At 35.8% G+C, this 17,500-nt stretch overlaps 1 protein-coding gene and 1 long non-coding RNA gene across 5 annotated transcripts in view; both read left to right on the forward strand.

Moving 5' to 3' along the window:
- LOC135216157 (uncharacterized) overlaps nucleotides 1–3,302 on the forward strand; it is a 5,112-nt gene extending 1,810 nt beyond the window's left edge. For both annotated transcript variants that reach the window (XR_010314832.1, XR_010314823.1), the window contains exons 2-4: nucleotides 1,134–1,294; nucleotides 1,576–1,690; nucleotides 2,172–3,302. This is a non-coding gene — a long non-coding RNA (uncharacterized LOC135216157). The remainder of the gene's footprint in view (nucleotides 1–1,133; nucleotides 1,295–1,575; nucleotides 1,691–2,171) is intronic.
- A 5,394-nt stretch (nucleotides 3,303–8,696) lies between these two features.
- The window catches only part of LOC135216320 (patched domain-containing protein 3-like), a 91,731-nt gene continuing 82,927 nt past the window's right edge, over nucleotides 8,697–17,500 (forward strand). The window contains exon 1 of one of the 3 annotated variants that reach the window (XM_064251707.1): nucleotides 8,697–9,262. In XM_064251707.1, the coding sequence (XP_064107777.1) occupies nucleotides 9,141–9,262 (122 nt within the window). In that variant the 5' untranslated portion in view covers nucleotides 8,697–9,140. The remainder of the gene's footprint in view (nucleotides 9,263–17,500) is intronic. The other 2 variants (XM_064251537.1, XM_064251804.1) reach the window with 2 other exon arrangements.

Below are 17,500 nucleotides of genomic sequence, written 5' to 3' on the forward strand. Positions count from 1 at the left end.
ACTTTTATTTATTTTTTTCACTATGGCGGTGATTAGGAAACGGTTGACACTGTTGTGTCATTAATGACTAGAGACTGAGTAAACATTGTTGTTCGGGTAATTTTAGTTGTTTTATGTTGCGTATTTTATGTGACAGAAAATCTGATGTGTCATTTTTATTGTTGGGGGGGGGATACCCATTATTGCATACTTATCCTTTGTCCCATTAGGAGCATCAGGGCCTGCTAACCTAGCTTGGCTTGGCGGGTCTAAATTTGCTTGAGTGTCGATGATCGGTTGCATGGAGGTTAGTCACTAGATTTTCCACCAAAGTGTGTTACCTACCATAAGCACTTTGCTATCTCGTGAATCCTGATTGGATGAAAATCAACATGACTGATATCGTTGGCCACTTGTGATAAATATTCGATGTTCAATTTTACATGGTGTGTAGAATAAATGAGCAGGTCTTCATGAAGTGTGGTTTCTTCCCTCACACACACATTATTATATATATATATATATATATATATATATATATATATATATATATATATATATATGTGTGTGTGTGTGTGTGTGTGTGTGTGTGTGTGTGTGTAAGCTTGGATTTGCAGGCAAAATGTATTTCGAGCACAGAGATTGGTGCTTCTACAGCTGAACATTCTTTCGTTCTTGACTTGATTTTAAATGACAAATACACATATGCATTTTGTGGCAACCACCAGACTGCCAATACTACTACTAGTAAAAATAATTTGCCTCTGCAACGGCGCCTCCTTTTGTTAAACATCATTGAGTCTGAAATGCCTCAAGAGGAGCGCACCACCAAATGGATACCGTTCGGTATGGCAACGGTCATCTTGGCTGCCTGATTGGAAATCGTGTCATCAGTTTTTTTTTTCTTTTAGTGTATGTTTAACTGCATGTATTAATTATTAATGCCTAAAAAATTTCTGTCGGTATAGATATTAAATAGCCATCAAAGACTAAAGTATTCTGTAGTACCTTATTTTTTTCCCCTTGTTTTGGCTTACGTATATAAATTTTCACAGGAAGGAGAGAGAGAGAGAGAGCTAATCAGAATTCTAAAATGGAAAACAAGGCATATAGTAATGCTTGTAATACCTTATCCTTATTTTCTATATTTTCAGATTTCTTTGAGCAGTCAGTGAAGTTACTCGGAGGATTATCTGACCTTTGGAAAAGGAAACCTGAAAAAAAATATGAGGGATAAAGCCTTCTTAGCTCTTCTGCTGACAGTGACTTTAAATCTGGTCTACTCTCTTGAGCAATGCAGACAAACTAACCTCTGGTAAGATCATAACTGGAGAAGTTAATGGTTATGGTCATGAAAGTTTTTGGCATATGTCCCATGAAGCTCTTTGAAAATAATTAATTATAATTTAGGTGAAAAATCATTACAAATCAAGATTTATCATACACTGATGGTAAATTATATAAAAAAAACTAAATGGTGATTACTTGATTTAGGTTTAATCTTAAAGCGATCAAAGTGTGCTATTTGTTTCTGTCCATCCATTGAATCAACATGCTGGCATGTTTAGAAACTAATAAGTTATTCATTTTGGTAAGGCGATGTTCGACCATTTCACTGCTGAGCGGAAACCCAAATGACGAAAACCAGGCTGTTTTAAAAGAACTGTGTAACGCAGGAGTTGGCCATGTTATGGATCAATCCGCCTTCCAGGTGTGTTTTCTCAACTTTTAACATCATTCTTATGCTAGTGTTGTAAACAGAACACCATATCCTATGTTAGACTATTCTTAAGTTGTTCTTAAGCCAAGGATTGCTCTCAGATACGTATAGATAGTTTATACTTTAGATTATAAAAATATGGAGGACTGTCATCTTTGAAATACAAATATTTTTTCTTATTCTTCTTCTTTTATTTTAAAAGCATTAGTATGAGAGAGTCCTCAAATAATGTAATAATGCTCGTAAAGTACATGGAATTCCATTCGCACGCGTATGCACAGTATCACAAAGGCACACGCATACATACTCCTTTGTACCAAACAAAAATATCATATTTAATTACCGAAATGCAGCCCTCCATGATAAGCTTCTGTAACACTTACAGTATACATGGCATTTATCCTTAGGCTCACCCCCATAATGTAACGCATTTCCAGTTTGTATAACCTGCCATTGGTTACTTTTTAAACAGGGTCAACTAGCTGTCATCAACATTCGCAGAGATGCTTCACCTGATGACGCCATGTGGCTCGGGGGTCAATGCCCAAATGTTGTCTGTAATGACACGTGGTTCTTGGACGAACTCGTTTCCCTTCTAGCTGGAAGGAGCGGAACTGGGAAAGGGACATATAAGTGGTATCGCCATGGCTTGCCATTGTGGCCCCTTCTGTATCAATCCCTAAATCATGACCGCGGACGCATTCTGCGCGTGATACTTCGAAAGAAACTTGACTGGCCAAACTATGCTCTAGCAGTGCCTGTTTACCAAGTCCTGGACGAATACGGGAGAACTAAACGCCCTGATATCGCTGCGATGAAGTTATTCAAGCAGGGTTTAAAGCGTGCCAGTTTCTCAAAACCTTTGAAATTTAAACGTTTTGTGGACAGTTTCATGAAGAACTTCCAGGATACTAAGGGATCATACTATAAAGTTGGAATTGAATTCATTGAAGGCTACGACAAATGGCTGAAGCCTTTGGTCATACACAGTCTTCCAGAAATGCTCAAGTCAAAAATCAAGAAGTGCAGGGCTAAACTCTGCATCTTCCTTCTGAAGAAACCAAGCCTTTCTTTTATCGATGAACTGAAGTCAGACCTGATTCACATTCTGAAAGCAATGAAATGTCCTCACTTACCAGTCATCATCGGCTATCAAGATTCATAACCGAACAAATAGTTGTTCTCTGTCTGATGCAAGCTTTCTGAATGGAACCCACCACAAATAGAAAGCAATTTCTTAAATCCTTCTAAAGCCAAGCTTTGGAGCATTCCTCCTGCGGCTAGGTTTCTAGTTACTATTAATCCTGTATCCTTTCTTAAGTCGTGGGATAAACAGTCACAGGGCTGTCCGTCTCTTTAGCTCCTGTGCTTACAGAAATGATTAGACATGATTAAATATCCATATCACAGTTTACAAAAGCCTTTGAAGTTTATCAGAACATTGTACCATCAAAGTAATTGGGGACATTTGAAGTTTGTTATGTTAACTTAATTCAGAATTGTGGAATTTTTCAACCACTGATATTTCACCTTTTCTTCGGAGTATTGCTGAATGCCACAGTGAATTTTCATATGCATCTCTAATAAAGCAGAATGGCTGATTCTTTTTGTTTTAGTTTTCCTAAAAAGAAGTAAAGTTATAAAACATAACTTTTATCCAAACGAGGAATAGAAGAAAGAGGAGCGTCAAAATTTCCATTAATTTTTTTTACAACTCCAGTAGCAGACGTCGAAAACTTCTTTTTACATCTTCCCTTCGGAAATCGGTTAAGTGACTGCTTATTTTCATACAGTGCCAGTCTTCAACATTCACTTAACGCTTCTGTTTTTCCTGATACTTATAACCCTCTCGCCATGTAAAATCTAAAGTTTTACGTATCTTTCCCTTTTTCTATTTTCCTTGGGCCTGAGCTAGAGGAGGGCATTAGACCGTCCGTCCTATTACCCCATGCACAGAAAAATATGATACCGACAAACAAGCGAAAGTGGAGAAACGACACCACGCGGAAAAAATGACAAAGTCTCCCACATAATATTAAGGAAGGTACTATTTACATGTACTACATATACGAAAGGTTTATGAAGACTGCTGAACTGACATTTACAAATGATTATGACAGCAAATGCACAGAAAATCTATTGTGCAGTAAGGATTGCGGATGAGTACAAACATGTATCGAAGTTTACTCAGACATACAATTCTAAATAGCTTCTTTGTGCAATAGATAAAGATAGAAAATAGACTAACTTTCGAGTAACTTTCAAGAACTACTTTACAAAAGAAACAGAAACTATAGTGCTTCATTCTGTCCTCAAACGTTGAGTAGAATAGATTGTTAGTATTTTGTAAATTAAACTTAAAAGGGTCTTGCTTTGCAAGAGAATATCAGCAATATACTGTTTTTTTATGAAGACAAACAAATAAGATGTTAATTCAGATATGCATCCTTCTCTGTTAAGTGAAAGTAGATACAGTATTGATCTGTAGAAGCGGACGGAAGCCATTGGCGTATGGATGTTACTTGAGGTGGTTTAGGAATGCAAGGCTAAATTCTAACTCCCTCTCTCCGTGAGAGAATTTAAAGTTTCTGTACGGGGGAAGTTTAACTCTTGGCTGATCGCAGCTTTGAAAGCAATCTCAGAAGGAAACGTCTCTCTTTTTAGTTACTGCCTTTGTTACAGCAGTTTAGTACTAGGTCTAGGGTTGTGCTATTCGAACTGTAAATTTGATAAGTAAAGGTTATCTATATGTAATTTGTGACCGTTGTGTCATCGTAGGCGCCACACACACACACACACACACAACACACCACACACACACACACACATATATATATATATATATATATATATATATATATATATATATATATATATAAAAGACGGAGATTACTCAAAACTAAGCAGTATTATATGAGGCCAGCTGAACCCCACCGACAAGTGGAGGAAGTCGTATTATTCTGCTGCAACATTGGAAGCCAACCAGCAGGCATTGTCAAACTACAAAGGTAATAATGCCTAATTTTTACAATATAAAATGAGTAACAAATATAAAAATTACTTATAATAAATAAAAAAAAACATCTAAAAAATATGAGTGAGAACCAAGCGGTGAGTGTGAAGGCAGAGGAATACTATGGGAAGTACTGAGCAAGAACTGTTTAAGGTTTTTCCGTTTGTTGGTCAGTCAGTCCTTCCTCTGCCAGTACCACATTCAGTAGTCGTTCCTTACTCATATTTTGCATATTTTTATATTAGTAACCTTATCTTATTGTGCTAAGGTAATATTACCTTTGTAGCTTGATTATGAGGCCTGTTGGCTGGCTCCGAAACGTTACTACAGAATACATCTGACCTCCAAGAATTGTCGATATATATATATAATTATATATATATTATAATATATATATAATATTCAATATATATATATAAAATAGATGCCGACTAGCGCCTGGCGAAGGAAAACCGTAGGCCGGCATTGTTTGAACCGTAATATCGTTGTTATTTTTCATCGCCGGAGAAAGGTAAGAGCATATTTGGAATCTTCGTGAAAAGTCCTATCAGAATAATATTTTCTTTTTTTCTCTACGAAGAGTAATAAAGAAGTGAGCATGACCGAATTTCCGGATCAAAAAGGTACTACCCGGTGAAAACCATCCCTTATAAAATCTACTTATATGGTCCGACTCTGGTTCAATTTGGTCCAGTAGCTTCGCCGTCTAGTATAGTGAACATACACATATACATACATACAAACTATACAGTCTGACCGTCGTTATTATATTATAATATAATTCTAATATTATTATTATATATATATATATAATATTATTAATATATAATCTGGTGGAGCAGAAATAATATGTGTAATGTGTATGTAAGTAAGGATAGCTGAATATTTAGTAATACATAAAGTTTGAGCTCTCGCTTACACGTGAACAAGATGTTTGTAAAAATTATCAGAGTGTTTTATTCATGTAAAGCATTTTCGTTTTAATGCACGGAAGAATATGAATGCTGGGCGATACACTAACGCTTATTTTTTTTTATTTCATGAAAAGTTAAGTTATCTCAGTCTCCGGATAAGGAAGACAGGAAACTACTGAATTAATCTTGAGATATCCCGGAACCCATGTTAAAAACAACGTTATTTTTTATGATAAAACAGTCTACAATACAAAACTTAGCCCTCGATAAACTTACTCAGGATATGCTGTTATTTTAAATATGTGCAGGGGCGTTCCTAGACATTTTGGGGCCCGGGGGGGCACAGTCCCATTTGGGACCCCTCTTATGGGGTGGGAGGCGAGCGAAGCGAGCCAAAGCAGGTGGGGGGTTCGAGGTGGGGTGGAGTGGGGGGCCGCTGTAAGCCCCTGGGGAAATTTTTAGAATATGAGCAATTGTAGGATCATTTTAAAGGCATTTGTAAATGCAAATTTCAGACTTAGCTATACATTATTCATAATTCTCTCCCTCTCCCATCCACACATGGCACTGACACCTCTTGCCCAAATCCCGTTACTCAGGGCTGGCCTAAGCACCCTTCAATGCGGCCACCGGCCCCCCTGGGTTAAGAGAAGGCCAGATTCATTGAATCATTTGAATGTGTATTATCTAGGCAAATAGGGCCATTATGGGGGGCCCTCAGAGGATAATTAGGACCACTATAAGCAGTAATCATAAGCCTCAGATCGGCCCTGCCCTTACCCCGATCAACGTTACCCACCCTCCTCCGATGCGTATTGTTCACAAAATTGGAAATTGGGCTCCTTTAGTGGGCCCCAAACTTTCGGGTCCAAATATAAATGGGGTCCTTGACCATTTTGGGGCCACTGGATTTAGCTTGTCCTGTCATAGCAGCAATGGTTAAATTTAGCATTTTGGCCCCCCCGCCCTCACTTTGGGGCCCGGGGGGCGATTTCAAAGAGCCCCCTCTGGCCGCCCCCTCAGGAACGGCACTATATAAATGTGAGTGAATCTTTATCACATCACCGTGATTTATATATACAGCATTAAGCTACAAATGTTTAATATTCAATTCGCTCTACCTCGGAAGTAATATATGCATATATACTAATTTATGTATGCCGAAGGGGAATTATATTATGCTTGATGATAAGAAGTTCCTCGGCTCAAGACCTCGAACCGCTGAACATGAGAACTCACGACGTTCATGACGCCTGAGCCTATCCGGCTATCAAGCTTAATGTTACATAGTATCTATATACTACTTGTAACCATGCTAAGGATCTTCCCATAGAGGGTCAATAACAACTGGAGAGGATATTTGCAAACTTGTACCAGGACATTTGAATACGAACTGCAGCACTTCCATACTTCCTGTAGGCTTACAAAAGGACACCATTAGCTTGGTAGGCCTATAAACTTGGTAGGCACTATTAGCTTGTAGACCTATTAGCTTGGTAGGCACTATTAGCTTGGTAGGCCTATTAGCTTGGTAAGGGGCTTAGCTTGTAGGCCTTATAGCTTGGAGCTATTACTTGGTAGGCCTATTAGCTTGTAGGCCTATTAGCTTGGTAGGCACTATTAGCTTGGTAGGCCTATTAGCTTGGTAGGCATATATTAGCTTGGTAGGCCGTATTAGCTTGGTAGGCACTATTAGCTTGGTAGGCCTATTAGCTTGATAGGCACTATTAGCTTGGTAGGCACTGTTAGCTTGGTAGGCCTATTAACTTGGTAAGCACTATTAGCTTGGTAGGCACTATTAACTTGGTAGGCCATATTAGTTTGGTAGGCCTATTAGCTTGGTAAGCATTAATAGCTTGGTAGGCACCAGAGCATGTTATTGACCATAGATCCATATCTGTAGAGCACTGTAGACAGTAGATTTAAGTTGATATAAATGGTATTTTCGATGTTATGATGGGTTGAAAGGCCAGACATGCATTACTGTACTTAAGTGTGAAACAGTCAATTTTTGAATGCATGACGGGGCCAGTCTAACAGCCTCGCCATCACTCATACGGCATTTCCTTGGTCTAAAGAGCATTACGGCTAAAATACTGTTGTTGTTTTAATACACACTGCAATATTAATGAAAATATGTCTGTGCAATATCAATGACATCATGTTATTGCAGTCAACTGTCAACCTCCTGAGCTGACAGCTTACGCCTGTCAAAATTAGGGCTATAGAAATGGGCCATCCTTCAACCGTACTTAAATGCAATTTATTTTATATCATTACTTTCTGTGATAAATTCAGCATTCTTGACTTTTTAAATATTATTAAAAAACACTCCAGTATTTCAGTAAAATAATTTGCATATAAATACAAGAATAGTGTAGAAAATCATGCACTATTATTTATCCCACATCCAACATTATTTAATATAATTATATGTACGTTAGTTATTCGTTAGCCATTATTTTACAATTACAATCATGTGCAATTATATAGAAAATGATACAACTAGCCACGTAGATATAAATATTTCAACAATAAAGCTCGGCTGCAAGGCGGGTGCACTATGGCATTATTTACTATCACACAGACACTGATGACAACGTAAACATATTATTGAAATATAATATATAGGGCATACTGTGAATCCTATTAAATAGGCTTCTTGAAATATAGTACATTTGAAGACTACCTGGAGATTATGAAATCGAATGGACAGATCTCAATCTGAAAACTGATTGACTGGGCCAATAAATTTATTAGTTATGTAGTATACATCCAGTGTTGACTGAAATTATGATCATGCATAAAAAAACCCTCGTAAGTAGTAATTGAAAAAATACATTATTTATACTATATAAACAACCACAAATACTACATGGGCACACCAAAAATGCTCTAGTGTTTTTGCTTTCCTATTCTCTTTGTTGTGTTGAGTAAGCATTTTTCTGATCTTGACTTTTAAATAGCAGTAGAGCCTGCAACAAAGATAGACCCGGATGATGGAGTTGACTTCCAGCTTGATGAGCTGGACAGAACAGAACGCAACCTGCCAGGGAGTCAGAGACAGACCGGGTATATCTGTTTCTGAACTTTGCCAAGCGGGCCAGTCTATTGCTGTTGACAAGTAGACTGGGAATCTGCTTTTCCAACAAATTTTCCACACGAGTGAAAAATAATGAGTACGCACAGGGAACCAACAGCTGAATCAGACAGGCCATACACTCTGTAGCGGTAATGTAGCTGTGATTCTTCTACAGTACAACTTCACGATGGCTCATGGCTCTCCCAGCAGTTTCCCCATACCTAACTAGCCCGGTGTAGCTGTCAAATGTCACAAGACTGGCCGGCATACTGATAAACAATCATGGCTGACACCTTGTGCTGCAGCTCTTACTACGAAGTTTAACTTACCTATTGTGCATCCACAAGAGCGGTGCTGCATGCAGCCACAGGGAGCCTTGCAGGTGCTGTCTTTAATTCGTAACGCTTGGGAACCGCGGTAATTGGATCTGCAATGCCCTGCGATTTTTTCGTCCATTACTTTCGTTATGGTAGGTACGTACTACGCTGTGGAGCTAATAATTACAGGAATGGCCACAGGGATTTTTCAAGAAGAAAGGGAATAACATTTAACAGGTAAGCAAACCATACTGAATTTTATTTACCCATAATCTTGTCATCAGTAGATGTGCCACCTCTTATGTTTCTAGCATAAACGCAGTAAAGATTTAAATTTTGAAATCAGCATATCATTAATTTTACATTCCAATGAAATAAAGATAATCTTGCTCGTTATTAAAAATGTGTAGTAGGACTGTAGGAAGCAGGATTGACAGAGTAGGTTACTCTATTAATCCTGGTAGGAAGCAGTCTTTCTTTTTAGGTTAATGGTGTTTTCAACAAGTCATGTCGTCTTGACGGTCTTGTAAACATACTACTGTGTGGGACAAGGGCGCTTGCTATTGTTTGGCAGCTATAAAGAATTCTTTGCAGTAGGTAGGCCTGTAGGCTATTGTATATCCTATCAGTTTTTCAGTTTTAGACAGGGAAAGGTAATATTAGCTGTTTAACAAAATGCTCGAAGAAATTCCGAGTCGTCATAGCTAGGCTTACATGGTGAGAGTGTTTTAGGACAGCTTAAAGAAACGTATAAAATAACGTTAGAAATACCAAAATGACTTACTGCAATAGCAAGAAAATGAAGTGTGGAAACCTAGGCTACACCTATGCGGATGCCCTCAGACTACTCATTTGGTAAGATGCTATACAGTATTAGCTATGTATCCTTTCAGAAGCAATGTAGGTGGAAGGGTCACGAGGTCTGGCCTAGGATACCCTTCAACTGTAGTAGGCATTTCAGAGGAATACGACCTAATCAGATCTACTTTAACCTAACCTCGGACGCTGTACCATTTACCAACTGTGGGGGCTGTGCCCGTCTGTACCTCCCCGAACCCCACCCCTCTTACAGTATGTCATGACCACTCCATCAGAAAACTATCCCATTATTCTAAGTATAACTTAATTTTGAATATGTGAAAGTAATTTCTTTAAGGTGAAAATTATTGGCTTATTACGCCAAGAAAAAAAAAAATAGCCTTTAAGAATGGTAACGAGGTAAGGATCTTGGCCAAGCTATTGCTTGGCTTTTACTGTCGGCCAAAATACTGGTGGCAGTTTCATAATTTTTCGTTCACCTGCCTGACGCACGATTCATGCCTTATTTATCTATTTTTCTTTTCAAAGATGGAAGAAATCATATGTAATGACGTTAAAAACAGTCACTGATATCTTTAGAACATTATGTTATGATACTATGTCAAACTATTTTCCATATAGCAAAATTGACGTGAACGAAACGAAGTGATAAAAAACGTCATATCACAACCACTGATGTACTGTCGGCCAAAAAACTCTTGGTAGAGTTTCATAATTTTTCGTTCACTGGCCTGACGCACGATTCATGCCTTATTTATCTATTTTTCTTTTCAAAGATGGAAGAAATCATATGTAATGACGTTAAAAACAGTCACTGATATCTTTAGAACATTATGTTATGATGTAAAACTATTTTCCATATAGCAAAATTGACGTGAACGAAACGAAGTGATAAAAAACGTCATATCACCACCATAGATATACATTACCAAATAGATAGGAGACACCTATCACTTGTAGTATTGCATAAACATAGTCCTTAAATTATCATTTCAATGTTAAGTTGAAGGTAGTTGAACTTTTCCATTTGTTAAATTTTACAGAAAACATTGGAATCTCACAAAATGCTATCAAATTTAAAACCAAAAAAAAAAAAAAAACATATCCTAACAGTGTGAACTAGGCGACCTCACTCTATTGCTTTTGATGTTATGTGCATGGGAATCTAATGTCAATGTGTCATTTATCGGTCTAAGAAACATCCCTAGATGAGCGAGAGACAATTATTACACTGCATTCGGTGCAAGTTCCTGTTGGAGAGATATCAAGAAAGCTTAGTAAACCGGAGAGAATCATACATAGAAAAATCAAATTGTTTAAAGAACGGCAAAATTTAGAACATGGGCCTAGAGGTGGAACACCTCGAAGCACCACAAGAGAGCAAGACAATACAATAGTGTAAATGTTGCTGAGCAACATTAATTTGTGAATTTTGAATTCTAGTGCCTCGTCACGACATTACTGAACCAGGAATCATGACTAGCTCTACGCTTATGACAGGTGTCTGATGAATACTTTAGATGGAGAGGAAGAGGTTTTTAAATCTACACTTGAAATCTTTGATAGTTGTCTAATGAATAAGTCTAATGAATAAGCAAACTTATCTTTGATGGATGAGAGATATTCAGTTAGGCTTACTCTTTTTGTTTTGTTTTTTATCGGTGGCCAGTGAAGACCACGGATAGGGAGGGAAACGGTTTCAATGATGCATGCATTTTTTTCTTCAAAACCTAAAGAATACATTTTATTGGGAGATACTTTATTAACATAGGCCTAATCCTTCCATCACTCCTATACGCCACCTCCGCTCTCTTCTACATCTCGGGCGACTAGATCAGAGTTCTCACTACGAACTCCATCTCGTGAAAGCATCACTAATGATAACGGTTATTTTAAAATTGCCCGCACCGACAACGGACGCCTTAAAATGCATGTTTATAAAATATTTTCTGTTCAAAGAAACTTTATCTTTCATCCCACAAAATATGTGCATACACTCGTGTTACACCCTGTAGCCGTCAAAGAACAACCGTTTATTAAAGCAGTAGGGTTTTCTTAAATAAAAAAAAAATAAATAAATAAATAAATAAAAAACATATGAAATAGACTTAAACGAGAACGTCACCTTTCATATTTCTTATCCTTTCAGCTACTTATAATATGCTTATGGTAGTAGGTCTAGGTATACATGTGAAATTAATTTGAATTAATTCCTATTTAGAAGAAATGAATAGCTACAGAAAGATCAACCTAAGAAAGCTTTACAGAAAGTTAGCCTTTCTTAATGTATTCGTCAGTTTTGACTCCCACAGCTCTCTAACGTGTCCAAATGAAACAGGATGATATGCAAGTAATTCGATGAAAAATAAGACTGAATTATATTCGTTTGATTTTTTTATGATTGCTTTTTGACTTTGAATAGCTAGGTCAGAGTTAATTATGTTAAGCAATTATGAAAAGGATAAGAAGAAAGGCGAACATGGCTAATAAAACAAGAATAACGGCAATAGTCAAATAAACAGATTATATTATATATTATATATATATATATATATATATATATAATATATATAAAGATAAATGCACGAAGGAAAAAATAAACGAAGGAGGTCTGCAAGATCTTTCGACTTTAAAAGTCCTTTACTGAGCAGATACTGACATAAATACGAGAAAGGCAATACAAGAAGGTTCGTATAACTGACAGATAGGGATTAGTACCTAGAATTCGACACTCCTGGAAGATAAGAAACCTTCCCAAACAAGCATAAACAATGGGTGCAATTAAAGGTCTAAGACAATCATCTCAGATACAATTTCCAGACAATTAAAGGATTATAGGTGACAGCTATTCGGAACTTGGTAAACAAAACCATATTCAACAATACATGACGACATACATTACAACAAAATTTAATAACTCTAAGGCAACTGATTTTTATTTAAGTCAGTAATTATATCTTTGAGGTCATTCTTAAACATATTACAGATACAAGGGTTTATATTCACCATTGAATATAAACTTACAATCACAAAAGTCAAACATTATTTCACTTACGAGTTTGTGCATTTGTGATTGTACAAGGGTCTAAATGAAAAAGGCCACGACTAACATTGAAATTACAATGAAAAGTAAGTTGTATTAAAGCAGATTCTAAAAGATTTCGTGATAAGACATCTCTTGACCATGCAATTACTGAACTATCAATCCAATTAATTCGGTAGTTGTTTTCACTTAAATGAATGAATAATGCATTAGATTTTTGCCCAGTTTTTACAGAGTATTTATGCTGGCTTAGCCTTACTTCTAAGCCTTTGCTGGACTGTCCGAGATAGAATGAGGGACAATCCATACATGGAATTTATATTATGTTGTTGCTTTCTTCTGGGGCCATTTTTTATTAACATTCTTTTTAGTGTGTTATTATAGGAAAAAACAAGGTTGACATTAAAAGCTTTTAACAATGGTTTAATGGTTTCAAATCCGTTAAAATAAGGCAAACTGAGAATGTTCTTAGAATTTTCTTTCTGTGTGTTATTTACAGTATAAAACTTTTTGTGGGCTTTATTATAACAAATGTCTAATATATGTGAAGGATAGCATAAATCTTTCCCTATTTTTCTTATGTATTCAATTTCTTGATCCAAATATTGTGGACTGACAATTCGCAATGCTCGTAAAAACATAGAGGAAAAAATTGATAATTTTATATTAAGATGGTGGCCTGAGAAGAAATGAACGTAAGTTGAGTTGTTAGTCAGTTTCCTATAAATACTGAATTTACATTGAAATGGTTCTCTATGTATCAAAACGTCTAAGAAAGGGAGGCAATTGTCTTTTCCTAATTCTAGAGTAAACTTAATCGACGGTACCTGGTTATTTAATTTAGAGAGTAAATCATTTACATCAATACCGACAGGAAGAACAGCTAAACAATCATCAATGTAACGATACCACTTTACAGGAATATGAATGATATTAGGTAAGTAGCGTTTTTCAAAGAATTCCATATACAGGTTTGAGAGTAATGGTGATAAAGGATTTCCCATTGCCATGCCAAAAATTTGTTGATAAAATTCACCATTGAATATAAACTTACAATCACAAATGCACAAACTCGTAAGTGAAATAATGTGACTTTTGTGATTGTAAGTTTATATTCAATGGTGAATATAAACCCTTGTATCTGTAATAGTTTAAGAATGACCTCAAAGATATAATTACTGACTTAAATAAAAATCAGTTGCCTTAGAGTTATTAAATTTTGTTGTAATGTATGTCTGTTCATTGTATTGGTTGAAATATATGGTTTTGTTTACCCAAGTTCCGAATAGCTGTCACCTATAATCCTTTAATTGTTCTGGGGAAATTGGTATCTGAGATGATTGTCTTAAACCTTTAATTGCACCCATTGTTTATGCTTGTTTAGGAAGGTTTCTATCTTCCAGGTGTGTCGAATTCTAGGTACTAATCCCTTTATAATCCCTATCTGTCAGTTATACGAACCTTCTTGTATTGTCTTTTCTCGTATTTATGTCAGTATCTGCTCAGTAAAGGACTTTTAAAGTCGAAAGATCTTGCAGACCTCCTCGTTTATTTTTCCTTCGTGGCATTTTATCTTTATTTATGGATTTATTACGTTCCCAACTTTCGTGATTCAGTTATACATACATATATATATATATATATATATATATATATATATATATATATATATATATATCTATACTATATATATATATATATATTATATATATATATATATATATATATATATATATATATATTGTCGATTTAAATATTCATTAATATTACGTATCTGAGAGAGTATAGACCTAGGCTAATCGTGTGGGAAAATCAGAAGTCCAATTTAGGCCCACTAAATGTGTCATGCAAATTATTTTATTGATCAAAGGACAAAATTAGTTTAATTAAACATCGTTTTCAAAGAATGTTAATGCCTTGATGTATTATTATTGGCTGTAGGAGGACGAAATGACAACACCCCAGTGCAGTACGATACGTTGAGTAAAGACTCCAGCGGCAGCAAAGCCAACTTCAAAATCTTCGGTATGCTGTCACGAAGCTAGAGTTGAGAATAAAATTAGAAATCGTGGACCCATCGGTATATATTTTCCTACTTTGCAAAATAATTATCTTTAATACGTTGAATAAGTCTACTCAATTCTAATGTAATTATTTCAAGTATAGCACCTTTGAAAGGAAATGTTATTTATTGTTACGTAAATAATCTGGCACCTGCATATGGCAATATTTCCTTAACGAACAATAAATTAAGAAACTATGCAATTCTTCGTTGGCCGTCACTGTACGTTGACACCTTTATGAGGTAAGGGGTGGAGGTGTGGGGGTGGGGGTGGGGCTAGGGGTGGAGGGTGACTAGGGACAGGGGACTTACTGTATACTGTTTGTGGGAGACATTCAAAAGACACTGGGGAGACATTAAGAGACTTCATTAGTATTATTATAAGTTAATTGGCCATGCCAGATCCATTAATCGTTTGGGGAGTGCCCCGTCTGAAGGTGTCTCTCTCTCTCTCTCTCTCCTCTCTCTCTCTCTCTCTCTGAAAAAGAGAGGAAATAATGAAATAAAACTCGTGAAAGAGCAGACATGGGTTCGACATTAGCCCAAAGCCCCAATAAAACGTAGGTTTATGAGGTCGACCCGACCTCAACTGGGGTCTCGCCCATCAAATATGCAGCGTCCCTTATCTTTTATTTAACTTGTGGGGGGCGGGGGGGAGTTGGGGGCGGAAGGTTATGCTCTTGGTTGCATTGGTCTCTATTTGAGTGACGGTAAGTCTGTCTACCTGTCTGTCTATTTGTCTGTCTGTGTTTTGTTTGTGTCATGGAGGTCTGGTTCCCTGAAGACACCTAAAGTGAAAAATGTATCTTACTAGGAGATGTAATGAATAGGTAGATTTTTAAAGTTTATATATATATATATATATATATATAATATATATATATATATATATATATGTATATAGGTATATATATATATATATATAGAATATATATATATATATATATATATATTATTATATATTATATCTAAATACCGTATATATGTATAGTACATAATTATTTATATACACGTAAATATAGGTTTATACATTTATATATACGTATATATTATATATATATATATATATATATATATAATACGTATATATAATGTATAGTATATAATTATTTATCTACACACGTAAATATAGGATATATATATATATATGTATATGTATATCTATATATATATATATAATATATATATATTATATATATGTATATATATACGTATATATGTATAGTGTATAATTATTTATACGAAATATATATATGGATATATATAATATATAATATATATATTATATATATATATATATGTGTGTGTATATATATAATATATATATATATATATATATATATATATATATATATATATATATATATTACTTTATTCCCCAAGGAAAATAAAGAAAAAAACTAGAACAGGGTTCGGGTCAAGGTTCACCACTGCCTCCATGCTTTTGTGAAAGGAAAAAAGTAAACAATAGTCATTGAGTAACTATGCAATGCGTCCTTTTAGTCGTCTAAAAAAATGCAAGCCATATAATGCTGAATTATCTGCTCGAATTGCGCTCTTTCATTCATTAAAGGAAAGTGCGAATGAAGTTAAGTGCTTTATTAGTAAACTTAACCACACTCAAATTGCAATATTTGTAGAGTTTTTAACTTCGTGATGTAGTTATGGACTAATTTGATTTAAATAATAATTGAATTGGATTTATTTTTTATTTCAGCCTAAGTATTGAATATTAGACTTCTTTTGAGTCTTTTTTGTGTATAATCTTAAAAAAAGTTGGGGGGGGCTTTTTTTTTGGTTATGCCTTCATTAATTGGGAATTCCTCTCTCTCTGTCTCATCGCTCTCTCCTCTCGATCCTCTTCTCCTTCTCTCTCTCCTATCTCCTCTCTCCTCTCCATCGCTTCTCTCTTTCTTCTTCTTTCTTTCAAAAGAATTAAAAAGAAGTTCTTCGAAATTAAAGAGTTGAAACAGAAGTTTGGTAGAATTTTCTCCTCTCTCCTCTCTTCTCATTTCTCTCTCTCATCTCTCTCTCTCTCTTCTCGTTAAAGAGTTTGAAGAAACCAGAAGTTTTGGGTAGAATTTCCTCTTCTCTCTCTCTCCTCTCTCATCTCTCCTCCTCTCTCCTCTCTCTCCTCTTCGAGTTAAAGAGTTGAAACAGGAAAGTTGGTGGTAAATTTTCCTTCTCTCTCCTCTCGATCTCCTCTCTCACTCTCCTCTTCCTCTCTCTCTCTTCTCTCTCCCTCCCCGATTAAATGGTTGGAGCAGTAGTTTTGGTTAAAATTTCTCCTCTCTCTCTCTCTCTCTCTCTCTTTATCTGATTTTTTTTTCTGATTTTTTAATCAATTTTTCTTTCTTGCTCTCCTTCCGTTTGACTTCACTGTGGTTTTCTTGTTTATCTCTCGGTATCTCATTCTATTTCCCGCTGATTTGGTCCTCCTCCTTTGTGGTCCAGTCTTTCTTCCTGTTTCCAGTCTTTCTTTTCTTTGTCCAGTCTTCCTTGTCCGGTGTCCAGTACTTCTTTCCTGGTCCAGTCCATTCTTCCTGTTCTT

This window comes from Macrobrachium nipponense, chromosome 11, assembly GCF_015104395.2.
Source record: "Macrobrachium nipponense isolate FS-2020 chromosome 11, ASM1510439v2, whole genome shotgun sequence".
Taxonomy (NCBI): Eukaryota; Metazoa; Arthropoda; class Malacostraca; order Decapoda; family Palaemonidae; genus Macrobrachium; species Macrobrachium nipponense.